This window comes from Dendrobates tinctorius, unplaced genomic scaffold, assembly GCF_039654945.1.
Source record: "Dendrobates tinctorius isolate UK_male_01 unplaced genomic scaffold, ASM3965494v1 ptg000138l, whole genome shotgun sequence".
Taxonomy (NCBI): domain Eukaryota; kingdom Metazoa; phylum Chordata; class Amphibia; order Anura; family Dendrobatidae; genus Dendrobates; species Dendrobates tinctorius.
In genome coordinates this window covers 7,449,696-7,467,839 of record NW_027361806.1, presented here as the reverse complement: position 1 = coordinate 7,467,839, position 18,144 = coordinate 7,449,696, and the positions used below count along the sequence as shown (strand labels likewise).

Below are 18,144 nucleotides of genomic sequence, written 5' to 3'. Positions count from 1 at the left end.
CCTCAGGTGCTTGTTCAGGGCTGTCGGTTGGACGAGCAGAAGCTGTCGGCATTTCTAGAGAATGTCTACCTGCAGCTCGGCGCCTTCGAGAATAAGATTGCTGACATGCTCCAGCAACAGTATCGACCATACACTCAGGTGGGTGATAAATGTACAAATGATGGACTGACAGAATCCAAGATACACCCGTAAAGGCCTAGTGGGCAAATAGCGGCAACCGGGCAAACTGGGCTCCATTTATCTCCTGGAAGAAGCAAGGAACTGAAGTGGTGAAATCTGATCACTGATCCAACTGCAGCCTAGGTTTTGTTTGCTCGCCATATGTCATAATGACATATTTTGCACTGATAAATTTGGAGAGGCGGGTTAGCTGGAATTGCACCTAATTTACGTATCCAACCACTGGCTGCAGTAATCACAGTTGTCTTGGGTCGCTTTCTCTGTGCTGAGAGGGATCATGTAAGCGTGATTATTAATGATGAGTCAACGTGCAAACCTGTTTGTTAGACAATCCCTGCATGTGTTGTGGCTATCAAACAGCCGTAGGGACTATCAACATAATTTTAGAGCATGCCGAAGTCCCTCTGTTGGAACCCGATCATGCTCAGATAACTCCTTATCCGCACATGTTCGCTCATCACTAGTGATTATTTGTGCTTTTATGACCACCTGAACTTTTTTAACTTTTAGGATTGCCTACCTCAATATGGAGACTACCAGCCGGGCAGAAAGATGGGTGTTTCCATGGTCCCAGCTGACATTGGATTAATCAGTATGATCCGGCAAGGGATCCTGGCTTTACAGCTGCTACCAGCCAACTCCAGTGCAGGTAAGTGAGTCTCTCTTACTGTCCATAATGGATCCCAGTGCGGAACACACAATGCATATTCTTCTCCTTCTAGGAATAATTGTCATCACGGATGGAGTCACTAGCGTCCCGGACGTTGCAGTGTGTGAGACGTTACTGAATCAGCTGCGCAGCGGGACAATCGCCTGCTCCTTCGTGCAGGTAAAAACCTGCAGGGGTTCATTTTCTTTGGCAAGGACAGTCTGTTTTTCTCAGTCCTTATGTTCGCCCATGGTAGGATGAAAGTGTACATGCACGATTACACACCAAGCACCTGTTCGTTATGATATGCAAGTGCTGCACCGTGCGTATTGAAATACTAATTTAGCAGGGGGCAGTTTAATGCATCAATATATGCAAAATGCTAGTGGTCCTAATTAGGGGAACCCTTCTGTTTTGCACTTATAGAAAGAGCTTGTTTAAACCAGACCCTCCTTTTTTTTAAAGGGTCATTTCCACCTTGGGAGAGGAGTATCACATATGACATCGCCTCTACGCCCACCTGCCGGGACATAGGTATCCTGGCAGACGGGTGTAGATGCAAAATGCTCTGTGCCCTTGGTATCCTGACGAAGAGTTGGCACTGGACAAATCCTTTAATTTTTAGACTTGCTCATCTTCATTGTTCTTGCAGGTTGGTGGTGTGTACTCCTACGACTGCAGCTTCGGTTACGTCCCCAACATTGAGCTCATGAAGTTTATTGCCATGGCCACTTTGGGATCCTACCTCTCGTCCTGTCCAGAAATAGATTCCGGACAGATGGATATGAACGTTTATCACAAGGCGTTCCTGCTGTATTCCTTCCTGCGCACAGGGGAGGCCCTGAATCCCGAGTATTACTGCGGTGAGTTCCGCTTATCTCTTGGTTTCTGGAAGAGTGAACATCGTCCTGTTTTAGTCTCTTTAGTTTTGAAGCACGTTTTTATCTTTTCAGGTTCCCAGCACAAACTGTTCAACGAGCACTTGGTGTCTGCCAGCAGTAACCCAGCCCTCGCCATGCGCAGGAGGAAGCATACCGAAAAGGAGGTACACGCTGACATCATTAGCGTGGTGTCCGTGCGGCTCAGGGAAGGATACAGCATTCGAGAGATTCGCATTACAAAAGGTGAATCTGTTGGCGACTTTTTTGTTTAATAGCAGCCATATTGTTTATCACCTGGCTTGTGAGCTAACGACAGGTGAATAGAATTTGTGTTATAATTACTGGTGAAATATCTGATTTTCGAGGAAACTGCTCTTTATTACAAGGTTAATCATCGCTTTTTGTGTTAACATATTAGCTCCTCTGTGCCACAGATGCATTTATATATGAAGCAGAGTTCCTTTGCTCATTGTGTTGTCCCATTCTCAGGGATGCTGGAGGTGAAACTGGTTCTGCTGTGGAAGCACAACATGCGCATTGAGTATCTTGCCGTCGCCCCATGGCCTCTGGATTTTGTCAAGCGCATTACTAGGGTGGAAGTAGTGATGGAAGGGAGCTATGATATCCTGCACGACATCAGCTGCACATTGAAGAAGCCAATCACCAGCATGTATAGGACCAGCGTTATACGGCGCTTCTGGAACACCTTGCAGAGGTAATGAATGCCGCCTATGGCAGTAGGATGTAAACCAATGGCACTCCATTTCATGACTTTTCAGAAAATTACTTGCTTTAGTCATTTGGCAAATATGGCAGTCATCTAAAAGAAGGACTGAAGGGTTCATTTGCATTATTTATTTTTTATTTTGCAATAGGACTATCTACTATTATAATAAAGGAGGAACAACGAGTAAATGTAGCCAAAAATGTAAAGAGATAATTATATTTATCAAACAAGTTAAACTTTAATAAATATTTCTAATACAGGCATCATATATAGAACAACATGCATGGGCATATATCAATGTCATGTGACTGACTCCATAGGTCAATGTAATGACCAAGAAAAACGGGACCCATAATGTGAATAACATATATACTGTTCAAAGAGAAAAAGTTTTCTCAATTAGAAATTAAAACATATTTGTTTATAATTCACATATTCTCCAGGGAAGGGGATTTAGACAGTACAAACTTCCCCAGAAACCCACCATTAATATACCGCTAGATAAATAGCTTCACATAGACACAGATTAGCTCCTTTATGATACAGTGCACAATAAAGAGAGGTCTATAAGAAGATAAATGCAGAGTAATTACCCATAGCGGCGTGTGTGCAGTCCCGTCTGAACCTCAGTCAGATACCCCGACGCGCGTTTCACGATGTCGCTTCCTCAGGGGGCGTGGCTTAATCCCGGTCCCGGTCTCGGTCGAGCTTTTATGACAAGTGAATCTGGTCACGTGACTAAAATGTGAAGAAAGGAGAGTGCGCAAGTGCAGAACATAGACGTGCTGTCCACTGCTTCCAAGCCTCGGTCTCGGCGCACATAAGATGGTCACATGATGGGGCTGGTACCAAGCACCCAGCACGTCACACACTTGCGGCGTCATACCGAGGGTAAATGCAATGTAACATAGTGAATGAAAATATAAGAATAATACGCAGAATAAAAAATGTGAGAATAATAAGAAATAGTGCCGTGAGCTAAAATAAAAGTGAGATCTAATTTTATTAATTGTATAAAAAATATACAAATATACGTGACTAAATTATGCCTTAATAAAACAAAGCATAAATAATACAAAGTGACAAAATATAATATGACATATGCATAATATGTTGTTCATCTCTTATACTCTCTCATAACAAATAAAACATACAAATAACCAATCATACATGCACATATTAAAAAGGGGGACTTCTATGCATTCATATGCTTCGATCAATACTAATCAAATATATGATCATTTGAGCAATGATTAGAACTATGTATATTTTTTTATAAAATTTCACTAGAGACATTGTTTTTACAGTACAGCAACCTGCATATTAGAAAGTCTCAAAAATCTAGTGAAGTATTAGTAAAGAAATTTAGTTATATCCTTTAATATGTCCCTTCAGATATTAATCTCCAAAGTCTTTATTCCATTTCTTTCTTCATTTCAAACTTCATTTTTCATATTTCTTATCTTCATCTTTATTACTCAAAAATAATGCTGTCAGAAAATTTGTTGAAGCAAATGATGCACAACTCCATCACACACCTGCGCTAAAAATAAGAAACAACCAAGACAAAAATTAATATAAAAAATAACAGTAACAAGTAGAGATACCATACCTCAGGTAAAAAATGTATAATAAATATACATTTTTATAGAAAGGAAGAAAACCCATGAGTTTCATTAAGACCCCTAGGAGTCATGGTGTCCAATACTGTAATCCACTTACACTCTCTTTGTGCAAGGAGGCGTTGAATGTCGCCTCCTCTAATTCCACATTGGACATGATCAATCCCCCGCACCGAGAGACACCTGGGATCACATTTATGGAACTGCAAAAAGTGACGTGTTAACGTTTTTAGTTGTGCTATATCAGTGGCATTTTCAGCCGCCATTATATCACGTACATGTTCCCGCGTTCGTGTGCCTAGGCGTCTGGATGTCATTCCTATGTATATTTTGGGGCAACTGCATCTCGCATAATATATTACCTGGGTTGTTCCACATGTAATATGAAAATTGATAGAAAAAGTATTTTTGTCGTCTGATGATGCAAATTCTGTTGTACGACAAACATTACTGCAAGCTATGCAGTTGCCGCATGGGAAGCATCCCCTAGGTGGACCACGTGAACCAAAAATATTTTGTTTGGGCATTGGGACATAGTGGCTTGATACAAGTAAATCTTTTAAATTTTTACCACGTCTGGAGGTCATAGATGGATATCTAGTCAAGTATTTCGATAAAGTTGGATCCATAAGGAGAATGTCCCAATGTTTTTGTAAGCAATTTCTCATTGAGACCCATTCTCCATTATATGTAGATATGAAACGGACAACATCTTTTTCTTTATTCATCTTAATCCGTGGGCATAATAAATCCTCTCTTGTTTGATATTTAGCCCTTTCATATCCTCTCCTAATGGATCTATTACTGTATCCCCTTGCTTTAAATCTAGATTTCAAATCCTGAGCTTGCAATTCAAATCTAGCAGCTGAGGAGCAAATGCGCTTCACTCTCAGATGCTGACCAACCGGGATGGCATTTATTGTAGAGTAGGGATGACCTGAATCCGCATGTAGCAGAGAGTTAACAGCTGTGGGCTTCCTGTACACACCAGTCTGCAAATAACGATTCTCATCCACCTCGATCTTTATGTCCAGGAAGTCCACTGCCTCCCTACTCATTTGATAGGTCAATCTGATATTATACCCATTATCATTCAACTGCTGCATAAATTTATGCAACATATCCTCTGATCCTTGCCATATGATGAATAAATCATCAATATAGCGCAACCAGCACTGCACATGGTCAACGACCCGTGCGTCTCCCCCACCAAATACCTCCCTTTCCCAGTAACCCAGGAAGAGGTTGGCGAAAGAAGGCGCACAGGCCGCGCCCATGGCAGTGCCGCGTTGCTGCAGATAAAAGACATCCCTAAAGACAAAAAAATTCTTAGTCAGAATGAATGTCAACAATTCGACAACAAGATCACAAATATCCACATCCCAGTTGCTCTCATCTAAGAAAAAGCGAACCGCCCGCAAGCCATCATCATGCCGAATACATGTGTAGAGAGACTCTGTATCAGCAACCACCAGCCACATATCTTCCTCCAATTGAATCCCATTGATCCTGCATAGGACATCCGATGTATCCCGGGCATAGGAGGGAAGTGACTCCACAAGGGGTTTCAAATAAAAGTCAACAAACTTGCAAATAGGATCGTTTAAGCCCCCTAACCCCGAGACGATCGGACGGCCAGGAGGGTCAGTGGGATTTTTGTGTATTTTGGGGATAAAGTATAAAGTCGGAACTTTAGATTTTTTTGTTAAAAGTCCATCCACAATTTTTTTGGGTATTGTTCCCTTCTCAAAAGCATTCATTAGAACAACTTCCAATTCTTGTTTGAATCGGTCAATGGGGTTGTAATCCAATTTATAATAAGTTTGTTTATCCCTCAGATGTCTCAATGCCTCTTTCTCATAAAGATCTTTAGGCCATAGGACTATGTTTCCCCCCTTGTCTGCTGGTTTTACGACAATATCGTCATATGTCCTTAATTTTTCAAGAGCTGATCTTTGTTTAGACGTCAAATTATCCCGTCTGCGCCTACTGGATATATTTTGAAAGTCATGTAATACCATTTTTGTAAAGACCTCCACCGCCGGACACAGAGACAAAGGGGGAAACTTAGTCGATCTAGGATAACAATTCTGAGGGAAAATATTCTTTGTACCTGAAGATTGTTCATCCAGAAGATCCTCAAGTGCCATGAGTGCCTCACATTCTATATTCTCTATCGCTGGCATATTGGCGTCTTTTTCATGTAATTTTTTCAAGATTAATTTCCTTGAAGAGGTGTAAATCTTTTGTAGCTGTAAAAAGATCGAAATTATTAGTTGGAGAAAACGATAACCCTTTCTCCAATACCTCCAGCTGATCATTAGAGAGAATATGATTTGACAAATTAATTACCTCCAAACCATTCTTTTCTTTTTTTATTTTGCTGATTGACTTGAGAAGTTTTACGTTTAGTAGCTTGTCTTTCACGGTTAAAGCCGGAATTACGTAGGTCATAATATTTTGGATGTGATCTATTAGATCCTTCACTTGAAGTTGCCGATATAGTAGAGGCAGATCTGGCACGAGAGGGTCCTCGGGTATGATATGGTTTTTTATTCCATCTGTATACCATATTAGATTGTTGATCACTCATATCCCGTTGGAATTTCTTTGATTTGTTTTCACAAATATTTTTCTCCCATTTGACAAATTCATTCTCAAGTTCAGTATTGAATTTAACTAAACCCTCATTAGATAGATCTTGTTTTAATTGATTTTGCAATTCCACAATGTCTTTATCCAAATTCTCCAAAGTAGTCTGATTATTGGACACCAGCAGTTCCATGAACCCCCTGGAACATGTTGTGGCCAAATCTTCCCACTTTTGACGAAAGGTGAGGTCATCAACCTCAAATGAGGGAAACACTTGAACCCTAAGGCCTCTGGGTATTAATCCTTTCTCAAGGTATTTATTTAAAAAGGCCCGGTTCCACCAGGTCCTCATACGTTTATTCAAAACATCTTTTAATTTATTAAAAATATCCTGTTTATCTCTACCATTACCCATTGGTAAAACCCCTGGATCATCACAGAAAACATCATTCAACTGTGTCAGCCACGTCTGTTCACGGGCTTTATAATCCATATTTGAACTGGCTTTGAATGCTGTGAAAAACACAGAAATAATCAATTGCAAATAGAAATACCAGCAAAAGATGTCAAATGCCCATTCTACAAGGCGACTCAAAATCATATTATAATAAAGGAGGAACAACGAGTAAATGTAGCCAAAAATTTAAAGAGATAATTATATTTATCAAACAAGTTAAACTTTAATAAATATTTCTAATACAGGCATCATATATAGAACAACATGCATGGGCATATATCAATGTCATGTGACTGACTCCAAAGGTCAATGTAATGACCAAGAAAAACGGGACCCATAATGTGAATAACATATATACTGTTCAAAGAGAAAAAGTTTTCTCAATTAGAAATTAAAACATATTTGTTTATTATTCACATATTCTCCAGGGAAGGGGATTTAGACAGTACAAACTTCCCCAGAAACCCACCATTAATATACCGCTAGATAAATAGCTTCACATAGACACAGATTAGCTCCTTTATGATACAGTGCACAATAAAGAGAGGTCTATAAGAAGATAAATGCAGAGTAATTACCCATAGCGGCGTGTGTGCAGTCCCGTCTGAACCTCAGTCAGATACCCCGACGCGCGTTTCACGATGTCGCTTCCTCAGGGGGCGTGGCTTAATCCCGGTCTCGGTCGAGCTTTTATGACAAGTGAATCTGGTCACGTGACTAAAATGTGAAGAAAGGAGAGTGCGCAAGTGCAGAACATAGACGTGCTGTCCACTGCTTCCAAGCCTCGGTCTCGGCGCACATAAGATGGTCACATGATGGGGCTGGTACCAAGCACCCAGCACGTCACACACTTGCGGCGTCATACCGAGGGTAAACTTATTATAAATTGGATTACAACCCCATTGACCGATTCAAACAAGAATTGGAAGTTGTTCTAATGAATGCTTTTGAGAAGGGAACAATACCCAAAAAAATTGTGGATGGACTTTAACAAAAAAACCTAAAGTTCCGACTTTATACTTTATCCCCAAAATACACAAAAATCCCACTGACCCTCCTGGCCGTCCGATCGTCTCGGGGTTAGGGGGCTTAAACGATCCTATTTGCAAGTTTGTTGACTTTTATTTGAAACCCCTTGTGGAGTCACTTCCCTCCTATGCCCGGGATACATCGGATGTCCTTTGCAGGATCAATGGGATTCAATTGGAGGAAGATATGTGGCTGGTTGCTGATATAGAGTCTCTCTACACATGTATTCGGCATGATGATGGCTTGCGGGCGATTCGCTTTTTCTTAGATGAGAGCAACTGGGATGTGGATATTTGTGATCTTGTTGTCGAATTGTTGACATTCATTCTGACTAAGAATTTTTTTGTCTTTAGGGATGTCTTTTATCTGCAGCAACGCGACACTGCCATGGGCGCGGCCTGTGCGCCTTCTTTCGCCAACCTCTTCCTGGGTTACTGGGAAAGGGAGGTATTTGGTGGGGGAGACGCACGGGTCGTTGACCATGTGCAGTGCTGGTTGCGCTATATTGATGATTTATTCATCATTTGGCAAGGATCAGCAGCCAAATGCAGCAGCAGTTGAATGATAATGGGTATAATATCAGATTGACCTATCAAATGAGTAGGGAGGCAGTGGACTTCCTGGACATAAAGATCGAGGTGGATGAGAATCGTTATTTGCAGACTGGTGTGTACAGGAAGCCCACAGCTGTTAACTCTCTGCTACATGCGGATTCAGGTCATCCCTACTCTACAATAAATGCCATCCCGGTTGATCAGCATCTGAGAGTGAAGCGCATTTGCTCCTCAGCTGCTAGATTTGAATTGCAAGCTCAGGATTTGAAATCTAGATTTAAAGCAAGGGGATACAGTAATAGATCCATTAGGAGAGGATATGAAAGGGCTAAATATCAAACAAGAGAGGATTTATTATGCCCACGGATTAAGATGAATAAAGAAAGATGTTGTCCGTTTCATATCTACATATAATGGAGAATGGGTCTCAATGAGAAATTGCTTACAAAAACATTGGGACATTCTCCTTATGGATCCAACTTTATCGAAATACTTGACTAGATATCCATCTATGACCTCCAGACGTGGTAAAAATTTAAAAGATTTACTTGTATCAAGCCACTATGTCCCAATGCCCAAACAAAATATTTTTGGTTCACGTGGTCCACCTAGGGGATGCTTCCCATGCGGCAACTGCATAGCTTGCAGTAATGTTTGTCGTGCAACAGAATTTGCATCATCAGACGACAAAAAGACTTTTTCTATCAATTTTCATATTACATGTGGAACAACCCAGGTAATATATTATGCGAGATGCAGTTGCCCCAAAATATACATAGGAATGACATCCAGACGCCTAGGCACACGAACGCGGGAACATGTACGTGATATAATGGCGGCTGAAAATGCCACTGATATAGCACAACTAAAAACGTTACCACGTCACTTTTTGCAGTTCCATAAATGTGATCCCAGGTGTCTCTCGGTGCGGGGGATTGATCATGTCCAATGTGGAATTAGAGGAGGCGACATTCAACGCCTCCTTGCACAAAGAGAGTGTAAGTGGATTACAGTATTGGACACCATGACTCCTAGGGGTCTTAATGAAACTCATGGGTTTTCTTCCTTTCTATAAAAATGTATATTTATTATACATTTTTTACCTGAGGTATGGTATCTCTACTTGTTACTGTTATTTTTTATATTAATTTTTGTCTTGGTTGTTTCTTATTTTTAGCGCAGGTGTGTGATGGAGTTGTGCATCATTTGCTTCAACAAATTTTTTGACAGCATTATTTTTGAGTAATAAAGATGAAGATAAGAAATATGAAAAATGAAGAAAGAAATGGAATAAAGACTTTGGAGATTAATATCTGAAGGGACATATTAAAGGATATAACTAAATTTCTTTACTAATACTTCACTAGATTTTTGAGACTTTCTAATATGCAGGTTGCTGTACTGTAAAAACAATGTCTCTAGTGAAATTTTATAAAAAATATACATAGTTCTATCATTGCTCAAATGATCATATATTTGATTACTATTGATCGAAGCATATGAATGCATAGAAGTCCCCCTTTTTAATATGTGTATGTATGATTGGTTATTTGTATGTTTTATTTGTTATGAGAGAGTATAAGAGATGAACAACATATATTATGCATATGTCATATTATATTTTGTCACTTTGTATTATTTATGCTTTGTTTTATTAAGGCATAATTTAGTCACGTATATTTGTATATTTTTTATACAATTAATAAAATTAGATCTCACTTTTATTTTAGCTCACGGCACTATTTCTTATTATTCTCACATTTTTTATTCTGCGTATTATTCTTATATTTTCATTCACTATGTTACATTGCATTTACCCTCGGTATGACGCCGCAAGTGTGTGACGTGCTGGGTGCTTGGTACCAGCCCCATCATGTGACCATCTTATGTGCGCCGAGACCGAGGCTTGGAAGCAGTGGACAGCACGTCTATGTTCTGCACTTGCGCACTCTCCTTTCTTCACATTTTAGTCACGTGACCAGATTCACTTGTCATAAAAGCTCGACCGAGACCGGGATTAAGCCACGCCCCCTGAGGAAGCGACATCGTGAAACGCGCGTCGGGGTATCTGACTGAGGTTCAGACGGGACTGCACACACGCCGCTATGGGTAATTACTCTGCATTTATCTTCTTATAGACCTCTCTTTATTGTGCACTGTATCATAAAGGAGCTAATCTGTGTCTATGTGAAGCTATTTATCTAGCGGTATATTAATGGTGGGTTTCTGGGGAAGTTTGTACTGTCTAAATCCCCTTCCCTGGAGAATATGTGAATAATAAACAAATATGTTTTAATTTCTAATTGAGAAAACTTTTTCTCTTTGAACAGTATATATGTTATTCACATTATGGGTCCCGTTTTTCTTGGTCATTACATTGACCTTTGGAGTCAGTCACATGACATTGATATATGCCCATGCATGTTGTTCTATATATGATGCCTGTATTAGAAATATTTATTAAAGTTTAACTTGTTTGATAAATATAATTATCTCTTTAAATTTTTGGCTACATTTACTCGTTGTTCCTCCTTTATTATAATATGATATTGAGTCGCCTTGTAGCATGGGCATTTGACATCTTTTGCTGGTATTTCTATTTGCAGGACTATCTACTATGATTTTTTTGTAACTGCACTCACTACTGTGCTGGAGTCACTGTGTACAGAAATCACATTACATTACATCCTGTATTACACCCCAGAGCTGCACTCACTATTCTGCTGGTGCAGTCACTGTGTACACACATTACATTACTGATCCTGTACTGTTCCTGAGTTACCTCCTGTATTATACTCCAGAGCTGCGCTCACTATTCTGATGGTGCAGTCACTGTGTATATACATTACTGATCCTGCATTATATCCTTGTTTTGCAGCATCAGTCAGACGGATCAGATGCTGGTCCACCTGAAATCGTTTGACAACGTACCAGAGCATTTCAAAATCCCAGAGAGCACCAAGAATGGTGTTCCCCTCTTCTACATACCCCCAGGCTCCACCACTCCGGTAAATCTGGTGTGTGAAGATGTAGGGTATTTTGCACTAGGCATGAAGTTAACGACTGCCTCCACTTTCCTACACTTTCTGTACAGGTGTTGTCCCTGCAGCACAGCGACCCGGACTCCAGCCATTCTCAGTTTGCTTCATACTGGAAACCCATCCTCTCAATGGATGCCAGCGTTTGGCAGCGTTGGTTACATGTGCACCGCATTGTTTTATTGCTGGAGCATGACTTGTAAGTGTATTGTACAGGCAAAAGCCCTTTAATAATTTTTTGGAAAAAATAATTGACTTGCAGACAGTATGGACTCCTAACTTACTTAGAGATCTATATAGCAAATCTCCATTATTTTGCAGCAGTATGAGATGGAGACCTATGACTTTAACTCCACAATCATATGATTTGTGGGCTTATGATATGTTTTTGAGTAGCCTTTTCTTTTTTCCTGTATGGAAGACCCAAGTTTGACCAAGTATAACCAGGCAGAATTATACCATCAGGTCTAGAAAGTTTTCACTGCACTCTAGGAGAAATCCGTGTGCAGATTTTGTGGCACGTTGAACGGGTCAAACTTTGCATCATGGCGTTTTCCAGTCCCTGTCTATACACACTGTACTGTAATTTGCATATGTATATATAATGCAGTTAATCTGAAGTCGCCTTCTGCAACAGGTTAATTTCTGCCTTTTTTTTTTTCCAGGCCTGTTCCTAAGCATCTCCACACTCCCGGGAATAACGGTCGCTATAGCACGGTTTTGTGCCGCATCGCTCACACAGCGCTCACCTCCCTCCTCCGAGACTGGAGCAGCTTCGTGTTGGTGGAAAGTTATTCCTACGTCAAGTTAATGCTGAGGTAACGTGAATTCTTAGTAAAGGACGTAACGAAAAGTTAAAGTTTCTAACAAACTTTGCGTTCCAATCACTTACCGTTTTCAAGAGCTCTACTTGCCGAGTGATCGGTTTTCTGCTGTACTTCGTTCTCACGTCATTGCCTGCACCGACTCTCGAGGTTTGTACACGTTTTCAGCCTTTGCATTACGTCAGGAATTACTCTGTTGCCTTATTGGGGGACACAGAACCGTGGGTGTTATGCTGCTGTCCACTAGGAGGCGACACTGCATAATCTGAAAAAGATCAACTTTGGCTCCTCCTCTGCAGTATACACCCCTGGACTTCGTCAGCCTTCTCCAGTTTTTGCGTAGTGTCGCAGGAGGCACACCTAAGATTTTTTTTTTTACTCCGTCTTTTTCCTGGATTTTTTTCCAAAGGACTACAGATGAAGAAAAGAGGGTCTCCAGCGAGACTCCCGGCATGGCTCCCTCCTCGGTCCCCCATTAGGGGTACCCGGTTGAGGTCGAGGTGGCTATTCCCCATGTCGCTCCCTCACCAGTCCCTCGGGTATTGGTTCGAGGTCGAGACCCCCCTCCTTCCTCAGTTCTGTCCGGCTCTGGGTCGAGGTCGAGGCGACGATGAAGCCCCCTGACGGTGACAGCAGCACCCTCCCTAATCCCCCTCTGGGGGTATTAGGTTGAGACACCGCAGGTAGGGCCTGTACCAGGCACCAGGGACCCCAGTCCACCTGTGGGCTCCTTTTGGGACCGGGGGAGGTGCAGAGAGGCACGGCACTTATCAGAGACCGGGCTCTCTACTCCCCAGTCTCTGCAGCAGCAGTAGCTACAGGGCGCCCCAAGGGACCCTCCACAGGGCCCCAGTCACACACATGGCCCCACCGCCAGCCCTCCTTTCATTCTGGGGGGGTCTGGTTTAAATCCGACCCCCGGACGACCGCGCCGTCCTGGAGCCCTGCAGGAGACTTCAATTTTAGGCCGCGGCTTCGGCCTAGCCGAAGTCGCCGCCCCCCCGGCCCGCCCCCCCGGATGACGAAAATGACACTGTAGAAGGGGCAGATCGTGGCAGGAAGGGCACGGTTTTACATGGCCCAGCGCGCCCTTTTCCAGCTCTCCGCCCCCTTCCCTCTCCTCAGAATCTGGTGGCCATCTTGCTGCACCTGGAGGAAGGCAGCACAGCAGTCTCCGGGGGGCACAGGACGTGGGACTTATCAGCGCTGGACCTAAGGGGGAGCACCGGTGGGGTAAGATCACAGCTGGGTCCTTGGACTCAGCTGTGAATTCCTATAACCTATAGCGCTCTCCTACTCCTTTCCTCTGCGTAGATACCCCTGTAGGGCCTCCACTAATCAGCCTAGGTACTATGTCGGGCTCAAGGAAAAGAACCAGGCAAGACTGCTTTTATGCAGTCTGCACAGCCTGCAAGGCCACTCTCCCCAGCGGCAGCACGTACCCACACTGCCGGGATTGTACCCAAAAAACAGGATCAGAACCCCAAAAAGTCCCTACCAACGCTTCTGCGACCGCTACTGCGCCGGAATGGGCGACTCAGATGTCGCAGTCTATGACACAGTCTATAGATAACCTGACCTCCACATTACTGCAGGGTCATGTCTCGGCTATGAACGTTACCCAGCAAAGGGACGTCCGGTCTCATGATCAGGGCGCTTCCGACAGTTCGAGGCGTAAGCGGACCCACAGGTCGCGTTCATCTGCGTCCTCACATAGCAATAGGTCTTCCTCCTCCAGGGAAAGACACAGTGGCCTCAGGTCACCGAGGCCGTCCCCTGATAGAGAAGGACAATGCGGATCTCCACAACGATCCCAGACCACGGGAAACCTCCGCTCTAGTTCGCCCGCTAGGGAGCTCCTTAGCGATGCGCAAGACTCAGAGGGCATATGTGACTCCAATTCAGATAACGAAACAGAGAACGCTTTGCTCCCTAGTCCCCCTAGCAATACTGCGATATTTGAGGATATCGTCTCTTCCATCCTTCGGGTGCTGGACATTCCAGATCCAACCCCGGAAGCACCAGAACACAAGATTTCCTTTGAAAGTGTTCAGAAACCATCGAAGGTCTTCCCTAATCACCCGGAATTTCAAAAAATCCTTTCTAAGCATTTTTTGCAGCCTGAGAAAAAATTCGCCAATCGCAAGTATTTGGAAGCAAAATACCCCTCTCCACAGAAAGACACCAAGGATTGGACAGATCCGCCTGAAGTGGACCCTCCAGTCTCTAGACTAGCAGCACAAACGCTTCTCTCGCTGCCGGACAGTTCAACCCTCAAGGACACAGCAGACAGACAAGTAGAACGCATGGCTCGTTCAATCTTTGAAGCGGCAGGTGCCTCTCTGGCTCCCGCATTTGCTTCAGTTTGGGCAGCCAAGGCCATCATGGCTTGGGCTGATCTATTGCAAAAGGGCCTTCAAGCTTCAAATCCTCAGCTGGCGGACCAGGCGGTGCAAATTGCAGTAGTGGCAGAGTACATGGTCCATGCAGCGTTGGACTCTGCAAGAGGGATAGCGGGAATAGCATCAAACGCCATCACAAGCCAGCGTATTCTCTGGCTAAGAGAATGGAAAGCGGATGCGGCCTCAAAAAAGTCTCTAACAAATCTCCCATACTTCAGTGGCCGTCTTTTCGGTGAAAAGCTGGATACAATGATATCCAATGCTACCGGGGGCAAAAGTACTTCCCTCCCTCAACTAAGACCAAAACGCACGTTTAAAAGGCGTAATCAATCTCGTTTCCGATCCTTTCGGAATTCTTCAGGCTGGTCCGTCTCACGCCCAGCACAAAACCGTAATCGTTCCCCCCCCCCGCAGGGACAACACACGTGCGCCACAGAGGCCGGACAGGAACTGACAATCAAAGGCAAGCCAGGCAAAACTTAAAGGAGGAAAACCTCAGACTTTTCCCTCATCCTGACTCATGCCCTCTGGAAGACACCCCACTTGTAGGTGGACGGCTGCTACTCTTTCAGCAGGTCTGGCTGCCTATTACAGAAGACAAGTGGGTCAAGGAAATAGTGTCTTCAGGATAAAAAAATCGAGTTTACTACCAGCCCACCGCGCAGGTTTTTTCTCTCTATCCCTCCAAAATCCCCGCTCAAAGCTCAGGCCTTCTGTCAAGCGGTTTCTTCCCTCCTGCGAGCAGGAGTCATAGTGCCAATCCCAGCAGAAGAGCGCTTCCGAGGGTTCTACTCCAACCTGTTCGTGGTGCCCAAGAAGGGAGGCAGCGTCCGACCCATACTAGACCTCAAGCAACTCAACAAGTACGTTCGAGTTCGTCACTTCCGCATGGAATCCCTCCGGTCAATCGTTGCGTCTATGGAAAAAGAAGAATATCTTGCCTCCATAGATATACAGGACGCATAGCTGCATATACCGATTGCTCCCGCCCATCAGAGATTTCTCAGATTCGCAATTAACCAAGACCATTACCAGTTTGTGGCCCTCCCGTTCGGTCTCGCCACGGCTCCCAGAACATTTACAAAGGTCATGGTAGTTCTGGACTCCAGAGGCATAGTAGTCGTTCCATACCTGGACGACCTTCTCATCAAGGCCCCCACCCTCAAGGACTACGAGGTCAACGTCTCGATCACGATCGACACTCTGACGCGCCTGGGATGGTTAGTCAATTTACAGAAGTCCTCGACTACCCCGAGTCAGTCTCTGACCTTCCTGGGGATGCTATTCGACACCTCCAAGGGTCTGGTGATCCTCCCCAGGGACAAGGCACTGGCTCTCCGTCTGGGAGTTCACACACTCCTCCGCAAGTCCCCCAGATCTCTCCGGTATGAAAGGAGTACTTGGCAGGATGGCAGCAGCAATGGAGGCGGTACCATTTGCCCAGTTTCACCTCAGACCCCTTCAACTGGCCATCCTCAAGTCCTGGGACAGGAATCCGTTCTCCCTCGACAGGGAGTTCCGGTTATCAGCAAACACCAGGAGGTCCCTGCACTGGTGGCTCAAGCCAACCTCACTTGCAAGGGGAAAATCCTTTCTCTCCGGTCAATGGAAGGTTTTGACCACCGACGCAAGCCTTATGGGTTGGGGCGCGGTGCACCTACATCACAGAGCGCAAGGCAGGTGGTCACCAAGGGAATCGACCATGCCCATCAACATCCTGGAAATTCGGGCCATCTTCCTGGCGTTGAAAGCCTTCCATCACTTGCTAGCAGACTCTCATATCAGTCGGACAATGCCACGGCAGTGGCATACGTGAACCATTAAGGCGGCACCCGCAGCATCCAGGCGATGACCGAAGTAACGCGTATCCTACAATGGGCGGAGGCTGCAAGGTCGGTACTCTCCGCGGTCCACATTCCGGGTGTGGACAACTGGGAAGCCGACTATCTCAGCCGACAAGGAATGGACTCGGGGGAATGGTCTCTCCATCCCGAAGTCTTCTCTCAGATCTGTCATCGTTGGGGGACCCCGGACGTGGATCTGATGGCATCCCATCTCCATGCCAAGGTTCCCAATTTCATGGCCAGGACGCGCGATCCGCGGTCGCTCGGAGCAGATGCCCTGGTTCAGGACTGGACCCAGTTCCAGCTTCTGTACATTTTTCCACCCCTCCCCCTGATCTCCAGAGTCCTGAGGAAGATCAAACAAGAGGGTGTTCCCACCATTCTGATCGCTCCAGACTGGCCCAGGCGTACATGGTACGCCGACGTCGTGCAACTCACAGCAAATGCTCCCTGGCGTCTCCCCACACGTCCAGACCTCCTGTCACAAGGCCCGTTCTTCCACCAGAACTCAGGGGCTCTCAATTTGACGGCGTGGCCATTGAGACCTGGGTTGTGACCCAAGCAGGTTTTTCACCGGATGTTGTTAAAACCATGATCAGGGCTCGAAAGCCAACTTCAGCCAGGATTTACTATCGTACCTGGAAGGTTTTCTTCACATGGTGCAAATCTCGTGGGCAGATTCCACTTCCCTATTCTCTTCCAAAGGTCCTCGGTTTCCTTCAGTCAGGCCTGGACACCGGGCTATCCCTGGGCTCGCTGAAGAGCCAGGTGTCAGCGCTTTCAGTGCTCTTTCAGAGGCGTATTGCTAACAAGCCGCAAGTGAAGACTTTTCTCCAAGGGGTTTCCCGATTGGTTCCCCCCTACAAACGTCCGTTGGAGACATGGGACCTCAACCTGGTCTTGACAGCACTACAGTCACCTCCTTTTGAACCCCTTAGGGTGATCTCACTCCGCTTTCTATCACAGAAAGTGGTTTTCCTGGTGGCAATCACCTCGCTACGCAGGGTGTCTGAACTTTCAGCTCTTTCCTGCAGACAACCCTTCCTGGTTTTTCATCAGGACAAGGTGGTTCTCCGTACAGTACCATCCTTCCTTCTGAAGGTCGTGTCCAGCTTCCACCTCAATGAGGAAATATCACTACCGTCTCTTTGCCCGGCTCCCGTTCATAGGGTAGAGAAGGCTCTGCATACGCTTGACCTTGTCAGGGCATTGCGTATTTACGTGTCTAGGACTGCTCCCTTCCGGAAGTCTGGTTCACTTTTCCTTCTTCCAGAAGGCGTTCGCAAGGGCCTACCGGCTTCCAAAGCCACCCTTGCTAGGTGGATCAAGTCCACCATTCAAGAGG

General features: G+C 44.6%; 1 protein-coding gene across 5 annotated transcripts in view; it reads left to right on the top strand.

Annotated features, from left to right (window-relative positions):
* Window positions 1–18,144, top strand: part of SZT2 (SZT2 subunit of KICSTOR complex) — a 143,554-nt gene that overhangs the window by 8,214 nt on the left and 117,196 nt on the right. For all 5 annotated transcript variants that reach the window (XM_073544510.1, XM_073544506.1, XM_073544507.1 and 2 more), the window contains exons 5-13: window positions 7–138; window positions 691–829; window positions 903–1,009; window positions 1,482–1,692; window positions 1,783–1,953; window positions 2,200–2,425; window positions 11,570–11,699; window positions 11,786–11,928; window positions 12,395–12,547. In XM_073544510.1, coding sequence (XP_073400611.1) covers window positions 7–138; window positions 691–829; window positions 903–1,009; window positions 1,482–1,692; window positions 1,783–1,953; window positions 2,200–2,425; window positions 11,570–11,699; window positions 11,786–11,928; window positions 12,395–12,547 — 1,412 coding nt within the window. The remainder of the gene's footprint in view (window positions 1–6; window positions 139–690; window positions 830–902; window positions 1,010–1,481; window positions 1,693–1,782; window positions 1,954–2,199; window positions 2,426–11,569; window positions 11,700–11,785; window positions 11,929–12,394; window positions 12,548–18,144) is intronic.